The 19,729-nt window shown below is 42.0% G+C and overlaps 1 protein-coding gene across 8 annotated transcripts in view; it reads left to right on the top strand.

The window, feature by feature from the left end:
- The first annotated feature begins 1,399 nt into the window (after positions 1-1,399).
- The window catches only part of GNL2 (G protein nucleolar 2), a 25,308-nt gene continuing 6,978 nt past the window's right edge, over positions 1,400-19,729 (top strand). The window contains exons 1-12 of one of the 8 annotated variants that reach the window (XM_009000913.5): positions 1,400-1,577; positions 3,124-3,208; positions 4,161-4,255; positions 6,174-6,313; positions 8,911-9,095; positions 11,455-11,521; positions 12,440-12,598; positions 13,231-13,344; positions 16,704-16,832; positions 17,569-17,673; positions 18,434-18,592; positions 18,801-18,914. In XM_009000913.5, coding sequence (XP_008999161.1) covers positions 1,514-1,577; positions 3,124-3,208; positions 4,161-4,255; positions 6,174-6,313; positions 8,911-9,095; positions 11,455-11,521; positions 12,440-12,598; positions 13,231-13,344; positions 16,704-16,832; positions 17,569-17,673; positions 18,434-18,592; positions 18,801-18,914 — 1,416 coding nt within the window. In that variant the 5' untranslated portion in view covers positions 1,400-1,513. Of the gene's footprint in view, positions 1,578-3,123; positions 3,209-4,160; positions 4,256-6,173; positions 6,321-8,910; positions 9,096-11,454; positions 11,522-12,439; positions 12,599-13,230; positions 13,345-16,703; positions 16,833-17,568; positions 17,674-18,433; positions 18,593-18,800; positions 18,921-19,729 lie in introns of all 8 variants that reach the window. The other 7 variants (XM_002750621.7, XM_078331256.1, XM_078331254.1 and 4 more) reach the window with 7 other exon arrangements.

Raw genomic sequence — 19,729 nt, 5'->3', positions numbered from 1 at the left:
AATGAATATTTTTTGAGTCCTTTGTTTTGGGTGCTGTTCGAGTCTTAAGGGCACAGCAGTGAACAAATTTACAAGGTCCCTGCTCTCAAGAAGCTTACATTCTAGTCGGGGGGAAGCAGCCAAGAAAGCTGTAAAAAAAAAAATTCAGCTAGTGATAAATGCCATGAAATAAAACAGAATACTGTAACAGAACAACTGTGAAGGGGTGAAAGGTAGCTGATTTAGACAAATTAGGGAAGAGTTCTCCCAGTACCAAGATTCACCAGATAAAATGCAGGACATATGGTTACATTTGAATTTCAGGCAAATGATGAACTCTTTTTTACTAGAAGTATTTTCCAGGCACTATTGGAAGCATAATTTTTAAAAAGTATTCATTTTTTTCTCTGAAATTGAAATTTAATTTGGTGTCCTGTATTTCTATTTGCTAACTCTTGCAAGCCTACTAATAGGTAATATTTGAGCTGAGAATTGAATGACCAGCTATGCAAAGATTCTGGGAAAGAGTGATTCAGACAGAGAGTATATCCATTTGTAGGCCAGTGCGGTGGCTCATGCCTGTAATCCCAGCACACTGGGAGGCCGAGGCAGGAAGATCACCTGAGGTTAGGAGTTCGAGACCAGACTGGTCAACATGGTGAAACCCTGTCTCTACTAAAAATACAAAAATTAGCCGGGCATGGTGGTGGGCACCTGTAATCCCAGCTACTCAGGAGGCTGGGGCATGAAAATGGCTTGAACCTGAGAGGTGGAGGTTGTAGTGAGCCGAGATCATGCGACTGCAATCCAGCCTGGACAACAGAGTTAGGCTGCGCCTCAAAAAAAAAAAGAGAGAGAGAGAGAGAGAGAGAGAGAGAGAGAGAGAGAATATCCAGTGCAAATGTCAAAATAACCAGAGGGAGGGAGGTACACATGAGGTCAAATAGGCAAGGGCGAGATCACAGAATCCTGCGGAGACGGCAAAGTTTGAATCAATCTCTGTCTCTGTTTCTCCCTTCTCCCTTCCCCTACCCCTCATTCTAACAGTCATGATAAGCCATTGGAGTTGTAAGGAAGAGGATGACATGTTCTAACGGGTATTTGGCTGCCGTGCGGTCGGCAACTTTTGGAAGGACTTAGACAAATTCAGAAGACAAATTTAAGCTTGTGCCATTGGCCTGGGAAGAGGCTTCTTTATTTGGAGGTGGACCCAACTGGGAGCTCTGTGCCTCGCATCCAGGGTAACTAGGCGGTTGCTATGGAGGGGCAGCTTGGCGGTTGCTAGGGCTGGAAAGGTTTGGGGCTCGGCGCAGGGCGCAGAGCGGGGGCGGAGCCAGGAATAAGGTGGTGCGCGCCGCGCGTTTACCGGAAGCCGCGCAGAGTCAGAGAGGGGCGCGAGCGGAAGTGACGGTGGTCATGCACACGTGGTCCGGCGTGGTTCACGCGGGTCACTTTGGCCGGGCCTGGGAACTTCTTAGTTCGTTTGACCGACGTAAGCCGGACCTAGGTCTCGGGTCCCGTTCTCGTCGCCAAGATGGTGAAGCCCAAATACAAAGGACGGAGCACCATCAACCCGTCTAAGGCCAGCACAAACCCGGGTACAGGCGGCAGGGGTGATCGAGGGTGGAGCTTGGAGGGAAGTGTAGGGGAGTGCTCCGAGGAGGACTGGAGGGGCAGGAGGGGCACTTGCTTAAAACTACCACAAGCGGAGTGGCTGTTGGGTATGAAAAGGAAAGCAGTATTTGTGGTGGTTTCTTCCCGGGGGGCACTGAGGAGGGCTGACACTGCACGCCTGGCAAGCCAAAGTGTAGTCAACTGGTCTGAAGTCAAGGAAAGTGAACATTCAGGCTTTGGCAGCCTTGGGTCCTCTCCAGTTCAGAGATGCAGAGAAAGTCAGATTTAAAATGGTGTAGGTTGACCCATCGGGTCTTTTACACGTAATCATACTTGCCTGCCACCTTAGCTTTGACCTTTAAAATGAGAAAGGGATTGTAGTCTTGGCCCTTGGAATCATTCTATCTGGCAAAGTTCTTAGAAAACCCTGCAAAGAAATCAATATGATCATTGCAGTAAGGCTGTTTTGGAGATGTGTGTACGTTTTGGCGAGGTTCCACCTGTAGAATGAACAAGACGCCCTGTGGGAGAGTTCCTTCCATTCAGGTTTAGTTAATAAAACTTTCTTTTAAAATATGGTTTAGAATTTTTGACAGTTTTAATACGTGTTGAATGTTTACCCTGGATTGATCATAAATTATTCACTTTGCACAAACTGGATCTCAGGATGTTAGACCCCAAAAGACCCCTAGAGTCATGATTTTACAGGAAGTGGCTTGTCATAATTGCAACAGTTAGTAGTCCTAGAGCCACCAGTCTCTACTATTAAATTACCTGCCTGGTCCTGAAGTGATGTAGAAAGCAGGTTTCAGCCTGCCGTCTGCATCACTTCAGGACCAGGCAGGTGATTTAAAGGGCTCCCAAAATGAGAAGCTAGGCTAGTATTACCCTGCTCTTTTGTCCTTCTCTTTGATATGTAAGGCAAGAATTGCTACGTTGATGAAACAAAAATCAAACATTAAGAAATTAAGAAACTGACTAAGAACACATACATATCAAAATCATAGTCTCCATGGTGCTTGCATGGAGCAGGCACTCAATATTTGTTAAACTGAGACACAGAGGTAGGTGTCTTCGTGGTTAAGACCATAAATAGTGATCAAATGCTTGTGTTCAAATTCTGGCTCTGCCATTTAGTAACTGACCTTGGGCAAGGTGTCTGACCACTGTGCCTCAGTTTCTCACTCTGCAGCATGGGGATAATGTATCTCTATGAAATTATTGTATGGATTAAATGAGATGATGCCTATAATGTGGATCTTACAGTCATCATAAGTGCTAAAAAATATTAGCTTTTTTTCTTCTCAGGTACAATCCTATCAAAGATCAAAGATTGGATCAGCTTTGTCATACCATGTAGCTTCAAGTTATAATTATTGGAGCAACATATCAAGAAAATAGAGATTTTTATGTTTGGTGGCTGGCTGCTAACCTGCTTTGAGTGAACTACTTGTTGCGTTTTAAGCAATGACTTGTTGGTTATACTGGTTGGTTATCAGATAGTGCACTGTGTACTTCCGCCTTTTGTAGATCGAGTGCAGGGAGCAGGAGGCCAAAACATGAGGGACCGGGCCACCATCCGGCGCCTGAATATGTATAGGCAAAAGGAGCGCAGGTGAGCATTGGGTGCTATCATCCTTTCCCTTTTCCTTCATGCCCTTGACCGCTAGCAGAGATTGATTAAGCCTTTGCTGTTCTTACTCCAACTTCCTCCAAATAGGAATTATGTATTTTCAAATGTAATTTTATATGAATGTTGATATGTTAAATTGTTAATTTTTGCTTAAGGGCATGATAGCTGGTGTTGAAACAGTGGTTGTTTCACAATACTCAAAGTAGAGGTCTTGTTTCTCACAGCCCTGGCCTCCGCAAATGGTGCATTGAATCTGAGTTAAACATGGCCAGATAAAACAAAGCCTATAGGACTATCGTTAGGAAAGCTGCCAGAAAACTTGTTTTTAATGCCAAAATGAAGATCACAACATTGCGGCACATGAACACTCATCATAACTCTGAGTTCTGCTGACGTAGCCTCTACCACAGGGATTTGCTGAGTGTGGCGTTCTGCTAGCTGGTCTTACTTTGTTTGGTAATTAGATTCTCCATCTCTGTCTGTTCTAAAAGATGGGACTAAAATACAAATGTCAATGGACTTAATATGCATTAGTCACCTACTTTGCAGTTTGTTTTAGAATTTGGAATTCCAGCGTAAATCACCCTCTATTTAAAAAATTTATTTAAACCAGCCTTCAAATAATTACCCAAAAGACTCAAGTTTGTGCCTTTTTTTTTAAAAAGTAAACCAACTGTAAACAGATGTTTTAAAACGTCACCATTATTGTTATTCATCTAGCAGAAGTCATTATGTGCTCTGTTGCAAGAGGTTAAATGGCTTTTGGGCAATCTGTTTCAAATGTAGAAGTACTTTGTGTTCACTGGAATCTGTATTTCATGATCATTTAAAACCAAAGTAAGAAGTCCTTTTGCCGGAAGTATATTCTGCGGATCAAACTTTGCCGTTGCCGCTCTTGTGTTGTCAATCAAAATCTGTTATTTCTTCAACATAGGAACAATCGTGGTAAAATAATTAAACCCCTGCAGTATCAATCAACGGTGGCTTCTGGCACAGTGGCAAGAGTAGAGCCAAACATTAAATGGTTTGGTGAGTATTATCCCCTGTTACTTTCCTGTACAAAATGTATGCTGAGTGGAAAAGGCTAGGATGTTTAAATATCTAAACGGTAGGAGTTTTTGGTGAGTGAACTGTCGAGGATTATCTGAGAAAAGGATAAGAAAAAGTACTGGGAAAAGTAGTGGTGGTAGATTTAATAAATAACTTCTTTTTGAAGAGCACTCACATTAGTGATTATAATTGAACCCTCTTAAGCAGATAAGACCATCCTTAATGACTAGCATTCATAGACCTTAGAATGCTCATCTTAATCTTTTCTGCTTGCCTGGAGATATACTGCTTGAGAGGTGGCCTTGCAGGTGTGTGTGTGCATTTAGCCTGTAGGGTAAGTGCGTTAGCCTGAAGTTCCTCTGAAACACTTGTTAGTGGGGTTTTTATTTGAACTTGGGTGACAATGAAAGCGTCTCACTGTTGAACCTTCCAAGAGTGAAGGGAGTATCTTCAGTCTCAGGGTGATCACAGCTTCTTGGGAAACTTCCTGTTCCATTTTCAGTCTGGGCTTTTGACTGCCCTTAGCCACTGGTAAATGTATGGGCACTTCAGATGATGAGACTCCAGTATTTGCCTGTGACTCTGTGCTTGGGGGCAGATGGCAGCTACCTCTGAGTCTCTTAGACCTTTTGATAGGATACCTCCTCAGAACTGCAGCACAGAAAAGTGTCGACAAAACTCTACAGAGAAGCATTTAGCATAGCTGCCTGGTACTGTGGCTCCAGATCTAGACTGCCTGGGTTTGAATCCTAGTTCTGTCATTTATGTGCCAGTGGGCAGGTTATTAAGTCTGGCTGTTCATCAGTTTTCTCATCTCTAAAATGAGAATAAGATGGAACCTATCTCATAGGACTGTTGTGGTAATCAAATGAGTAAATACAGGCCAGGTGCAGTCACTCACGCCTGTAATCCCAGCACTTTAGGAGGCTGAGGCAGGTAGATCACTTGAGGTCAGGAGTTCGAGACCAGTCTGGTCAACACGGTGAAATCCCCCTCTCTACTAAAGGTACAAAAATTAGCCAGGTGTTGCAGTGGGCACCTGTAATCCCAGCTACTTGGGAGGCTGAGGCAGGAGAATCCCTTGAGCCTGGGAGGCAGAGGTTACAGTGAACTGAGATCGTGCCACTGGCACTCCAGTCTGGGTGACAGAGTGAGACTCTGTCTCAAAAAACAAGAGTAAATACATATAAACTGCTTAGAATTGTGCCTAGCAAATAGTGAGTATAGTATAGGCATTTCTTGCTACCATCCTTACCCCCTTGCTGTTTTGCGTTCATGCTGCCACATGCTGTTTAATTAGAGGCTTTTCAGGATCTCTCACTAACAAGCTGTTTTCCAGGTGGTATTGCAGGACTCTGTCTAGTTCCCTTGCATGGATTATTTGGTTAATAGTTCCTTTGAATCCTCATAACCCTAAAAGTGGTAACTGACTCAGGTTTTTGTGTTTCAAGATTCTCTATACTGAGTGATCAGCTCCAAAACTTTCTAAGACCTCTCCTTCTACCTTTTCACCTTTAGTATGAGGTATGGTGGTGTAGTGGATCAAAGCACGGCTTTCAGAGTGATTGGCTCCAAGTTTCTCTTCCGGATCTAGCAGGAAGTAGGACATTTGTCAGATCTCAGTTCCATTCCACACTATTTCTCAGTTTCATTTAGTCAGGAAACTGGGCTTAGAAAACTATTGAAACTCTTTGCGTGTCTGGGTTGGTGGACTAGTTCATAGTACACAAGTGTACTGTGGTTTTTCCTCTTTTAAGTTTGAAAACAGCTCTAAGGGATGGATGGATCAGGTACTTGGGTGAGTGAGGGTCATTTAAAATCTTGCCTTTCACCGTGTCAGTGGAAGATGGATGTGCAAATATTTGTTAAGTGGAAACATTCTTTATTTGTAAAACAGGAAACACACGTGTGATTAAGCAGTCATCATTACAAAAATTTCAAGAGGAAATGGATACAGTTATGAAGGATCCATACAAAGTTGTCATGAAGCAAAGCAAGTTACCAATGTCTCTTCTCCATGATCGCATCCGGCCTCATGTAAGATGTAGGATATCCCTGGTGATGGAATTTCCTGGGCAAACTCCATGCAGATCCCTCTCTAACATATTTGTCTTGTATTTTTCCTTAGAAAATAGCAACTTTAATGTAGCCATGACGACCTTTCTCAGACTTCTCCTTTCACCTTTTCTCCTCTAGTATGAGATGCAGTAGGGTAGTGGGTCAAAGCGCAGGTTTCGGAGTTGAGACCTGAATTTTAATCCTTGCTCTACCCCTTCCTGTGCCCTTAGTTGGGTTTCTGCAGGAACTTTAACTTCTTTGCCTTGAAAGCATAAATAACCCACCTCCTTGGGTGATTGGCTACAGATGAAACATCTGTAAAGCACTTGGCCCATAGTGAGCCCACCACCTAATAAGAGCTAAATCGATGACAGCTCTTAGTGATATTATTTACTGTTATTTATTTTGGTAGGCAAACTTGTTGTAAGTGGTAATTCCATCAGACTATGAGACAGCATAGAATTAGGATTGAGTTGGTAGAACTTTGGTGTTTTGTACTTTCGGCTTTTGTGAGATCCTTGAGATTTCTCGTCAGCTGAAGGAGGGGTGCTGGTCACACTGGTTGTCAGTTGCTGAAGTTTGAAGTGCAGTGAGGATTTAATCTGGCTTGAGTGGAAGGAGTTTCACACAGAACAAAGAAAGAGCCTGATGTTTGCCTGCTCGTTTTTACTTGCATTGAATAATAATTCCCAGAAATGTAGCCAGTACATAAGCCTCAGTTCCAGTATCAGGAGGGGAGGAAAACATTGACATGCATACATGGATTAAATAGTTCAAAGAAAAGTGTTTACTTGCAGAACAAAATAAAAACCAAGGCCCGGTTATTGCCTCAGGTTTTGTCAGTGATGTTTTGTTTGATGATGGACTAGAAGAATGGCACCTATTAGTGGAATGACTGTTTTCTTTCAGGGGAACACATGAGTGTAATCCATGAACCACAGACAAGTTGCTCATTTCCCTTATTCTCTTTTGTCTGTTCTCCCTAAAGCCATCTTTTAAGCAACTATTGAATCCTGTTTATGAGAAGAACAGAGAGGTTCTATTATGGATTTATGGCTTTGTTGCCTGTTCTTGTCAGTGCTTCTAAAACTCAGTGTTTAAATAGCTGGTATGTAGAATGAAGGGTCTGCAGTCGCAGCAGTCAGCTTCTTTGTTGATGCAAAAAGCTGCTCAGAGTAATTGATGAGTTTCTGCTTTGGCCTTGAAAAGCCTTACCTATTTTATTTTAGTGGGATATCTATTACTTACAAAATCTAAATCTGAGATTATTTTACACAGTGAGTCAGATCAGATCTGGATATTCATCTATATGTGTTTTAGAATTACTGTATTTTTCTAGCAGTACAGTAAGAGTACCGTAACTTTGCCTGTGTACTGTATTATATGCTGTATATTGCTGTGTTATACTTAATTAATGTGTAGGTTTATAGACATAAAGCCTTATATATGGTACTTGATAGGTTAAGAGGTTTTCAGGGATAATTTTGGTCACACTTGATTTTACCCAGTGACATTAGAACCTATTTTCCATTTAAAATGAGCTGCCTCTGTTTGGGGATGCTCCTGGGTAGAAGATAGTGACTAAAAATAAACGGAGTTGTGGGTTAGAGCATCTGAGAAAAGGATAATAGTTTAAGGATCTTTAGAAGTTGGAAGAGGGGATCTGTTAAAGTTCAGAAACTGTGGGGGTTGCTCCATCATCCTCAGAGCTTTTGGTAGTGGTGGTTACGGAGGAGCCTGTACTAGGGAGAAAACGGTGATTTTTTTTTTTTTTTTTAGGATATTCTCTGCCAGCTGTTAACATTCTGTTATGTGATAGATCCTAAGTCAAACTTTCACTTTTATCTTGCTTCAAAAATTCCTATGCCTGTAACTCCTTTACTGGCACATCAAGTTCTAGTTAGTATCGGGTTCCTTTTATCACATCTAAACTATTATTTTGGACTTTTGCTAGATGTTTTTCATCTGAAGACTTGCCATGTGCATTTAATAAAAACGTTACCTAAATTAGGGACAATGTTATCTGAAACTAAATGCTTCTTACAAAACAAGCAGTTCCTTTTACCCATGAAAGAAATTAACTTCCAAGAAAAAGCTGGCATTTGCAGTTGGTTTAAAAAAAAAAACACAAATTTGAGTATGATTGTCCTTGACAAAATCTATGAATTTGGCAAATTTTATGCACTTGTTTAAAGCTCAAAAAAATGGCAGAAAAGATAAGTTAATTTTCATCACTGTAGCCCTAATTACATTTGACTAAAGTTTATGATAAATGAAATAAAGCAAATTGTTCGGCAGGGTTTTGCACAATTGTTCGTATCTACTTTGATTATTTCTATTACTTTTGTATTTCTCCAAGGAAGCTTACAGAACTTTAGAATAAGGGAAGCAGTGTTTGTGCCATTTCAATAAATATTTCTGATTTGAAACCAGAATGAATCCATGTTCTTGTAGATTTTGGTATGGCTTGAACTTTGGAAAAATAAAATCAGAAAGTCTCTCTACGTGGGTGTTTTTCTTTTTGGTTTTCCTCAGTGGTTTCCTTAGTTTTACCTGTAATTCTCCTTTCTCTTCAGAACTTGAAGGTGCACATTCTTGATACTGAAAGTTTTGAAACTACATTTGGCCCTAAGTCACAGAGGAAGCGACCAAACTTACTTACAAGTGATATGCAGTCTCTTATCGAAAATGCTGAGATGTCCACTGAGAGCTATGACCAGGGCAAGGATCGTGATTTGGTAACTGAAGATACTGGTGTGAGGTATGGGGGTTTTTTGTTTTCTGTTTGTTTGTTTGTTTGTTTTGGAGATGGAGTCTCACTTTGTCATCCAGGCTGGAATGCAGTGGTATGATCTCGGCTCACTGCCATCTCTGCCTCCCAGGTACAAGCAGTTCTCCTGCCTCAGCCTCCTGAATAGCTGGGGCTACAGGTGCATGTCGCCACGCTCAGCTAATTTTTGTGTTTTAGTAGAGACAGGATTTCACCGTTTTGCCAGGGTGGTCTCCAACTCGTCAGCTCAGGCAGTCCACCTCCCTCAGCCTCACAAAGTGGTTGGATTACAGGTGTGAGCCTCTGCACCCAGCCGAGGTACAGTTTTGAAGTTTGTGCAAGTCTCATCATTTGCTCTTCTGCAACAAAACGTTTCCTTTAAACTTATTATGCCGTGTGAAGCTCGATGCTTTAATTCATACGGAGTTCTCTTCTTCCCGCAGACTGGAGACGTTGGTGAAATTGGGGCTAGACTGAAAATGTTAAGGTGGCTTGATTGACAAAGGTCTCTCTTCATTCCCCAAATAACATTTTCTTCATTTATAATAGTAATACACATGTTGTAGACAAATTAGGAAATATAGTTAAGTTGGAAAATGCAACAAAAAGAACATAACTCATAATCCCATTGCAGATATCAAGCATTGTTAATGCCTCAGTGAATATCAGGGCTTCCTTAACTGGAGGTCTCTGAGTTCATGGATGGCCTTTGAGATTTCTTTGACTCTTCTGAAGAAAATATGGAAAATGTATGAGCATAAATAAAGGCCATGGGGTTGTGTCCTTTTTTTTTTTTTTTTGAGGCAGACTCTTGCTCTGTTACCCAGGCTGGAATGCAATGGCATGATCTTGGCTTACTGCAACCTCCACCTCCTGGCTTCAAGCAATTCTCTTGCCTCAGCCTCCTGAGTAGCTGGGATTACAGGCACATGCCACAATGCCCAGCTAATATTTGTATTTTTAGTAGAGATGGGGTTTTACCATGTTGGCCAGGCTGGCCTCAAACTCCTGACCTTGTAATCCGCCCACCTTGGCCTCCCAAAGTGCTGGGATTACAGGTGTGAGCCACAGTGCCTGGCCAGTTTTGTCTTTTTTGTTTTTTTTTTTTTTTTTGGTGGGGGGAGGAGGAAGAGAGGAAGAATCTATAATTTCCATCATATTCTCATAGGAATCCATACTCAAAAGAATCAGGCACTAGCTGGGTGCAGTGGCTCACCTGTAATACTAGGGTTTTGGGAGGCCGCAGCAGGACGATCGCTTGAGCACAGGAGTTTGACACTAGCCTGGGCAACATAGCGAGACCTTGTCTCTATAAAAAATAAAAAAATTGGCTGGGCATAGTGATGTGTACCTATAGTCCTGTCTACTCAGGAGGCTGAGGTGGGGAGGATCATTGGAGCCCAGGAATTTGAGGCTGCAGTGAGCTGTGATTATTAGGAATATATTTTTATGTCAGTACATAATCAACAACAATTTAATATTTATTGTCGGAGTAATATTAGGTTTGTTATGGCCAGTCTCATTATTGGACATCTATGCTGTGTTTAGTTTTTCCTTATGGTGAACAACACAAGGATGAAACATCAATGTGACCAAATCTTTTTCATCCTTAATTATTCCCCCAAAGATTACTTTTGCAGAGCAAATCATGATGTGAAAAGGTATCCATGCTTTTTGATAGGCAGCTGCCACATTGCTCTTGAGAAAGGGTTTAATTTCGTTTCTCTTGGGCAGGGCCAGGGAGATCCCATTCTCTGTCCATCTCACGTCTTTTTTTTTGTTTTTTAAGATGGGGTTTCACCATGTTGGTCAGGCTGATCTTGAACTCCCAGCCTCTGGTGATCTGCCCGCCTTGGCCTCCAAAGTGCTTGGATAACAGGTGTGAGCCACCATGCCCGGCCTCTCTCACATCTTTTAAATGAAGTGGCGGTTTTGCTGTCTTAGTGAAGAGGCATTGTCCTTTGAGTGTGTCAGTGTTACTATCCATTGCTGCTGTCAGCCCATCCTTAAGCCTTGGGCCATCTAGAGATAATGTCAAGCCATTTAAGGCTGAGCAAAAGCAGGCAGTGAGTTCATTTCTTTATTCTTAGAATCAGATGAACTTTTGTTGGCTTTATATTCAGCTGATTTGAATTTTTCCTTTCCCAAAAGGTATAGTAGCTAATGCAGTAAAAAATGAAACTATTTTTGATGGACATTTGGATACAGTCACTTTTAAAATTCAATTTGTTTCCTGTTCATCTCCAACTGGGTTTGATACTCTTTCTTTTGGTACATTGACTTTGCCCTAAAGAGTCCTTTTAGTCTTGATGGTGCTTCAGTTACTCATTTGGGGTGCTTTCTTACTTAGAAATGAAGCTCAAGAAGAGATCTATAAAAAGGGACAGTCCAAGAGAATATGGGGTGAGCTCTACAAGGTAAGACTCCTGACTTCTCTCCCATTGAGTGGTTCCTTTGGCTTTCATAATTTTCTAGAAGAAGACTAACTTTCATATATTGAAGCTCTGTTGCCTAGAGTACAGGCACCACTGCCTGTTCCATCCTCTTCCTCCTGCAAAGAAACTAGGAAGACGTACCACCATTGTGCTAGGTAACTGCATTTTTAAAAGTACTTATGTAAGAGTAACAGCTGTCTTTTATACATTATATATTTATTACCTGTCAGTAATTTTTTTAGATTTCCTGCCAAAGTGATATTCCTATTTAGATTTATCATGCCTCGCTAGAGTCATATGCAGTGTTTTAAGTTATTTAGTCCACCCCTCTCCTTTTATAGATGAGGACTCCTGTCTACAAAGGTTCGACGCTGTACCTAGCTCAGTTAGCTTGTTAGTGAAAGAGGCTTTATGTATCTTCATTTCTGATCCAGTGCTCTTTGACTGGCGGGGCTTTATATCCATGCACTAATGATCATCTTCAGAGAAAGATTTTCAAGCGTATCATGTAATTAAATAATAACATAATAGGAAACTAGCACCATGAAGGCCAACTAAACTTTTTAGTTTTTTTTTGTGAAATACACAAAACCTATAATATTACAGACTTAAAGAAGTCTTGAGAAGTAAATGATTTAGTTCAATAATCCATAGTAGTTGGGAAATAAGTTGAGTCTCATCTAAGCCAGTTTTCCTGTTTGAAATTCCACAGGTTTCAAAAACCACAGGATGGAAAACCTTTTGAGTCCTGGGCATTGAGATTAGCTACAACCAACTCTCCCCAGAGATTGTTTTGAAGTTGTCTCTAAATATGATTATTTTATCTTTCCCAAATTCCCTTCAATGTCATCCCTCTTGTATTCGTACTGTGGCAAACCATTTTTGCCTCTGAATTTCCAGGTGATAGATTCATCAGATGTTGTAGTTCAGGTTCTTGACGCTAGAGATCCAATGGGTACACGTTCCCCTCACATTGAAACTTACCTGAAGAAGGAAAAGCCTTGGAAACACCTCATTTTTGTACTTAACAAATGTGACCTTGTTCCAACCTGGGCAACAGTAAGTACAACTACCAAACCAGAACAGACTATTAACACATCAGCTAATGAGGCAGTTTCAGGGTTTTTAGGATAAACTGTTGCACTGCTGAGAATGTAGTAAAGGGAGTGCCCTTGATGGAAACAACACAATAGTGTGCTCATTGATGGTGGGCAGAGGCACCATCTGTCCTCTGTAGGACAGCCGCAGCACCCTTACTGGATGAGCGATTATGTGCCCTCACGAGGAGAGAGCTGCAGGATTGCCTGCTTCACATTATGCTCCATTAATTGCATTTAGTAACAATGAAGACATTTTTTGGAATATTGTTTTCTATTTATAAGACAAAAGATGGGGCCAGGTGTGGTAGCCCACACCTGTAATCCCAGTACTTTGGGAGGCCGAGGCGGGTGGATCACCTGCGGTTGGGAGTTCGAGACCAGCCTAACCAATGTGGTGAAACCCCATCAAAAAAAAAAGAAGACAAAGCATTAGTTATCATACTTGGAAAAAACATTTTCAAGAATTATAGCTAACATTTTCCTTAGAAAATGGTATATTTGAAACAGTTCTGTAATTCAAGCTCTGATTCTTCCCCATAATGTAAATAAATGAACTGCAGTTTGCCAGCATGTTTTCATCTCTCCCTTTAGAAACGGTGGGTTGCTGTCCTCTCCCAGGATTATCCAACACTTGCTTTCCATGCAAGCCTTACTAACCCGTTTGGCAAGGGAGCCTTCATTCAGCTTCTGCGGCAGTTTGGAAAGGTATTGAGCCCTGATCTGTTTCTCCTGGAGTTGTGTAGCTGTGAGTTGGTGTAAGAATCTGTCTTCTGGTATAAGCGTCTGCTGTGACATAGCAGACAGTTACCAAATTCTTAGCCGGACGTGGTTGTGCAGGTCTGTAGTCCTAGGTACTCAGGACGCTGAGGCAGGAGGAGTGCCTGGGCCCGGGAGATCGAGGCTACAGTGAGCTATGATGGTATCACTGCACGTCAGCCTGGGTGACACAGCAAAACCCTGTTTCTAAAAAAACTTCCAGAGATGTAAAAACTCAGACTCAGAAGGGATTCTGACGTGTTTTCTTGATCAGTTTTTGCATCATATCCCTGACCATTGTCGCTTCCCTTTCTGCCACAGCCCTGGCACCTGACATTCCATCCTCTGCTGGGCTTTCCAGGCCTGCAGTGCTTCTCTGCCCATGGGGCCCATGCAGCTTCTAGCTCCTCTGGTTGGAGAGGGCCCTGCCAAAATTCAAGCTTCGGACTCCTGGTCAGATGTTAGTTCCTGAGGAAAGCCCTGGAACCAGACTACCCTATCAAATATTCTCAAAGCTTCATGCTCAGTACCTGTCATTTTGAATTTGTATGTATAGTTAATTCTACCTGGCTTCTGACAAAAGACATGTCTGCTATCCCACCCTTCCCCACTTCACAGAAGCAAGTGCTTCTGATCATTAGCCATTAGTTCTGTTATTTTCCTCTATATTTTTTATACATGACTATGATTTTATTTTCTTGATCTGTCCCCGGCCCCACCCTCAGTTTCAGATACTTATTAATTTCCAACTATGGAAAATGAGGATGTGCTTCCTTATAGCCATCCTTCCTCCACATGTACTTCCCCCTTTACCTTCCCTGTATTGTTAGATGGCAGTGTTGGGTTATAGTATTATTCATTCGGTGTTAGTTGGTGGTGGTTGTTTTAATTTGGAAAGAGCTTTATTTCTCATAAAGGGTTGCAGCCTGCAGGGTGGCTACTCTAACAGGCTGGGAAGAGTAACCTCAGCCATTCAGTCTATACATTGTCTTGACTGTAAAATACTAGTCACAGCTGACCCACATAGAGTGCTGTGAGTATAATTCCTTTCTGACCAGAGCTTTTCTTTTCGCTGGCGTTACTTTGCTCTGTTGTATTTGTATCTATCACTATCATACCACCAACTTCTGATACATGGGAACTTTCAGCACTTCCAGGCACAACCTGTAGTTCCCTTGAGTGGCCAACACTCCATCCTCAGGACTGGCCACTCTGCTGCAGCAGTGGCTTTCTGAGACTTCCTTTCACTGTCGTCCTGAGAATTTCCCTGGCTGTTTTCCTCTATGGGACCTCTTGTTTATAGGACCCTTTTCTTTTCTGGTTTACTCCTCCCTTTTGATGGGATATATTTTCTGAAAGTTTCCTACGAAGGAATACTTGGAGAGAACATTTTTGAGACATGCCTTGCGTCCTGAAAATATCTTTATTTTACCCTCATGCTGTTTTTCCTCAGAATATTGAAGTCACCACTGCACTGTTTTCTGACTTCTAAGGACTCTGAGGCCGTTGTGACCCCTCATACTTTGTGTGGCTGTGATTTCTTTTTTTGAGACAGGGTCTTGCTCTGTCACCCAGGCTGGAGTGCAGTGGTACAACCATAGCTCACTGTAACCTCAAACTCCTAGGCCCAAGCGATCCTCCTGCCTCATTTTGGCCTCCTGAAGTGCTAGGTTTACAGCTGTGTGCCACCACACCCAGCCTATTGTTTCTTATTCTGACATTTTAAATTTCTCTTGTTCTAAAATTTCACAGTGATGTGTCTTAAAGTGGGCCTTTTTTTTTTTTTTTTTTTTTTTTTTGAGACGGAGTTTCGCTCTTGTTGCCCATGCTGGAGTGCAATGGCGCAATCTCAGCTCACCACAACCTCCGCCTCCTGGGTTGAGGCAATTCTCCTGCCTCAGCCTCCTGAGTAGCTGGGACTATAGGCACGCGCCACCACACCCAGCTAATTTTTTGTGTTTTTAGTAGAGACGGGGGTTTCACTATGTTGACCAGGATGGTCTCGATCTCTTGACCTCGTGATCCACCCGCCTCGGCCTCCCAAAGTGCTGGGATTACAGCCTTGAGCCACCGCGCCTGGCCGAAGTGGGCCTTTTATTGCTTGGTGAGCTCACCTTTTGATGAGACTTTAGTCTGATATTGTCTTACATTATTTCTTTGAAATTTTCTTTCCTCCCTCGGTCTGTATTCTTGTTCAGAAATTTAATTTTAACTCCTTAAATTTAAAGGAGTTAATTCTTAAATTTTCTTTCTTTTGGTACATATATGACATTTTCCTCTATTTTCTGGGCACTTTTCCTTGTTTTGATCATCCAGCTGCCCTATCACAAAATTAATTTTGCTAGTCACTTTTAATATTTAATTTCTGAGAGCTCTTGTTGAATTCTGATTTGCTCTGCTTCATTTTGCCTCTCATTCATAGTCACAGTATCTTCTCTCTCTCTGAGAGCATAAGTGATGTTTTGAAATTTTTCCTGTCTACATTGATTCTGTTACCTTCAAATTTTTATTTGTTTTTCTGTCTTTTCTGCTAGAATCACACTTAAAAATTTTTTCTTTTACTTTAAAAATTTTTTTGAGAGAGGGTCTTGTTCTGTCTTACCCCAGGCTGAAGTGCATTGGTGCGATCATGGCTCACTGCAGCCTCAACCCCCAAGTAGAGTCACGTTTAAATGTTTGGTTATTCTTGGTTCTCTATTTATGTTTAAGAGCAAGGCGTTAGGGCAGGTACAGTGGCTTATGCCTGTAATCCCAGCACTTTGAGAGGAAGAGGTAGGCAGATCGCTTGAGCTTAGGACTTCTAGTCCAGCCTGGGCAATATGGCAAAACTCCATCTGTACAAAAAATAGAAAAAAATTAGCAAGGCATGGTGGTGCACAATGGTGTTTCCAGCTACCCAGGAGGCTGAGGCAGGAGAATCGCTTGAACCGAGGAGGCGGAGGTTGCAGTGAGCCAAGATGGCACATTGCACTCCAGCCTGGGTGACACAGCAAGACTCGTCTTAAAAAAAAGAAAGGGCCACTGCGCCCAGCCTTCTTTTGTTTTTTGACGTACATACTTTTAACCTTAACACATACAAGGATAATTTAACATTCAGACTGAGGAAATGACTCACCTCTGATTTATTAATAAGCGTTATGTATACAGCTCACTCAGATGATGTAGGTGGTGTGTGTCTAGGCTTCAAATCGAGTTGTATCAACAGTGTTGCACTGTATTCTTCATATCAACAAAGTAATACAAACGGCTTGTCCAAAGGGATATATATGTGACTGCATGTATGTGCTGTGTATTCTCTCTTTGAACAGTTGCACACTGACAAGAAACAGATCAGTGTTGGGTTCATTGGCTATCCAAATGTTGGCAAGAGCTCTGTGATAAACACATTGCGTTCTAAGAAAGTTTGCAACGTGGCTCCCATTGCAGGTGAAACAAAGGTAGGCTTGGCGCACAGTGATCTTACCTCTGCGTATTTTATTTTCATAGAGGGTGATCATTTAGGACTTGTTGATATCTCTCTGCTTCTCTTGAATACAGACTACCATTAGGAGTTCAGCTCTCCATGTAATAGTTTAGAACATATCAGAATTGTTTCTGCCCTCTTTGATTAGACTAAGAGTACTTTGTATGCCACCGTGTGGCTTTGGCATGAGTTGGTTAATGCAATTCATATTTAGGTGTGTTTTAAATCGTCACTCCAGCCTTTTACTTTGATAAACAAAGCTAACCCAAGAATATTTGATGCAGGGGTTAAGAAGCTTCAACCTGCAGGTAGGTTCTGAAAGTTGGGAGACATATCCTAGAACACAGAGTGTTTGGGGAACAGCACAGTTTTACTTATAGGCAATGAGGCCAAGCAGTACTAAGCTCTCAAGAGTATTTTTAAAACTCAGAGAAATGTTCACTGGGTATAATTGCACAATACTAGATGGAAATTCTGTCTCTGAGTTATTTTTAGACTCTTAGCTGATGGAAACTATAGTTTATACTTAGTGGAAGTATCTTGTGCATGGCACAGAGGAGAGAGTTAGTAGGTTAATTACTCAGCAGGTTGCTTTCCTTTGACTCACCCCTTCCTCCTTTCCAGCTTCATACATTAGCGTCAGGGGTTTGTGAAGTTAGACTCTTTTCAGTATTTGATGCAGGACATCTCTGACTCTTTTCTGACTTCAGGTCTGGCAGTATATTACTTTGATGCGTCGGATATTCTTGATTGACTGTCCAGGTGTGGTTTACCCCTCTGAGGACTCCGAGACAGACATTGTGCTAAAAGGAGTTGTGAGTATTTGGCCCTGATAGGCTGTTTGTGTTTTTGGGGGAGTATTCTATAGGGAACCCTGGATACTTTTTCTTTTTACTCATTACGAAGGCAGTTTGGGTTCAGCCTGTCTGACCAAACTTTAGAAACATGATGCTGAACAGGGCAGCCTCTCAGCATAAGCTGTTTGAGGAGTTAGTGGAACCATGGGCATATCTGGTCAATATCATCCCACAAAAGAGTTTGTAGTTTACACACAGGATCCAAAGGGAAGCAGGGCCTGTTTATGCTTAGTGATAATTCATCTTCGTGGGTTTATGGGTTGAGTCATTTTGGAACCCAGTCATTTCCTCACTTGTTTCTGAATACGACCAAAAACTGTAAATGGTTCCACTTAACCTTGACCATGCTTCTGGCTATATACATCCTGTGCACATTCCTACCTTCCTTTCTTAAACTATTCCATTCTTTTTGTGTCCTCGGATTGGCAGACGTGAGTAACATGAAGCATTCCAAGTTTAAACTGCTTGTGGCAGCCACTCGGTTAGTTTGTGGTGAGTGAGGATTAGAGCTGAGTTCTGGGCTCCATGGCTGAGGTCAGCTTTCAGTGGTGCTCCTTGCAGCCAACCATGTCTAGCCACCTCGGAGACAGGCTCCTGCCAGGCTCCACTAGCTTTGTGGTGTTGAACTCTAATTTCAAATAGTGCTGCAAAGAACACTGGGAACTTCACTTTTTCCACATCAAAGTTTGTAATAGGGAGATTTCCTATTAACATTTAGGTTCAAGTAGAAAAAATTAAGACTCCTGAAGACCACATTGGTGCTGTACTTGAACGCGCAAAGCCAGAATATATCAGCAAAACATACAAGATTGATTCTTGGGAGAGTGCTGAGGACTTTCTTGAGAAGCTCGCTTTCCGGACTGGGAAGTTACTAAAGGTCAGCCAGAGTTTGTGAGAATTTAGACTGATACTTATTGCAGGCATGTATGTGTATGATATGGGCCCTTTTTTGGTATGCATGTATGAGCAGTGTGAAACTTGTCACCTAAGTGATGATGAACCCCTGGGACAACTGAAATACCCCCAAAGTGGTAGATGGTTTTGGTCCTTTGAATTTAATTGGGAATCTTTGTGTGGCCTTTTAGGGTGGAGAGCCCGACTTGCAGACTGTGGGTAAGATGGTCCTCAATGACTGGCAGAGGGGCCGGATTCCTTTCTTTGTCAAGCCACCCAATGCAGAGCCACCTGTGGCCCCCCAGGTACAGGTAAGAGCAGGGTGGGCCCACCTCTGGGGAGCATGGGTCCTGACTTAGACTTGGTATAGCTTCTGATTCCCTCTCTTCATAGAGCATGTTTTGATTCAGCTGCAGTGTCTCTCATTTTATTTATTTATTTTAACATATAAAAATATTTTTGGGGCTGGACACAGTGGCTTGCACCTGTAATCACAGCACTTTGGGAGACTGAGGTGGGTGGATATATATATATATATATATATTTTTTTTTTTTTTTTTTTTTTTTTTTTTTGGTGAAGCACTGTTGTGACGCACTGCTGGCCAACAGCGATCACGCCACCCTTTCGCATTCTGGACTGCTAGTGCCATGGCCTTTGTTGGGGGTGCATTTGGAGACTAATAAATAGACGTATAAGAGAAGACCAAGCTTAAATACTAGACTTTAGGGCCTTAGAAAAAGAGGGCTCATTAAATATAAGTGATCTTCTGATACCTGTATCTTTTCTTATGCTTAAGAAACAGAATCATTGCTAAATTAATTTGTTTAACAAACATTTATTAGCACCGACTATGGGCCAGGCACAGGGAATATAGGAACGAAAAGCAGCCATTACCCTCAAAAAGCCTGTGATCCAGTGGGAAAGGAGAGTGGTACTGTTGATAGTTGGAGAAGGAAGTCTGAAGGCTGGAGCCAGAAGCATTCCTCCTGTCCCCGTTTCCCTCACTCTGGCGGTGGACTGCCGCAAGACTCAACATTAATATTTTGCCTTTCTAGTTCTAGGACCTTTTTCAGAACCCAGCCAAGTCTCTTGAAATGGTGGCTTCCAATTTGGCATCTA

This window comes from Callithrix jacchus, chromosome 7, assembly GCF_049354715.1.
Source record: "Callithrix jacchus isolate 240 chromosome 7, calJac240_pri, whole genome shotgun sequence".
In the NCBI taxonomy this organism is placed as follows: domain Eukaryota; kingdom Metazoa; phylum Chordata; class Mammalia; order Primates; family Cebidae; genus Callithrix; species Callithrix jacchus.
Note: the sequence above shows the minus strand (reverse complement) of the source record. Positions and strands in the feature narration are given on the sequence as shown.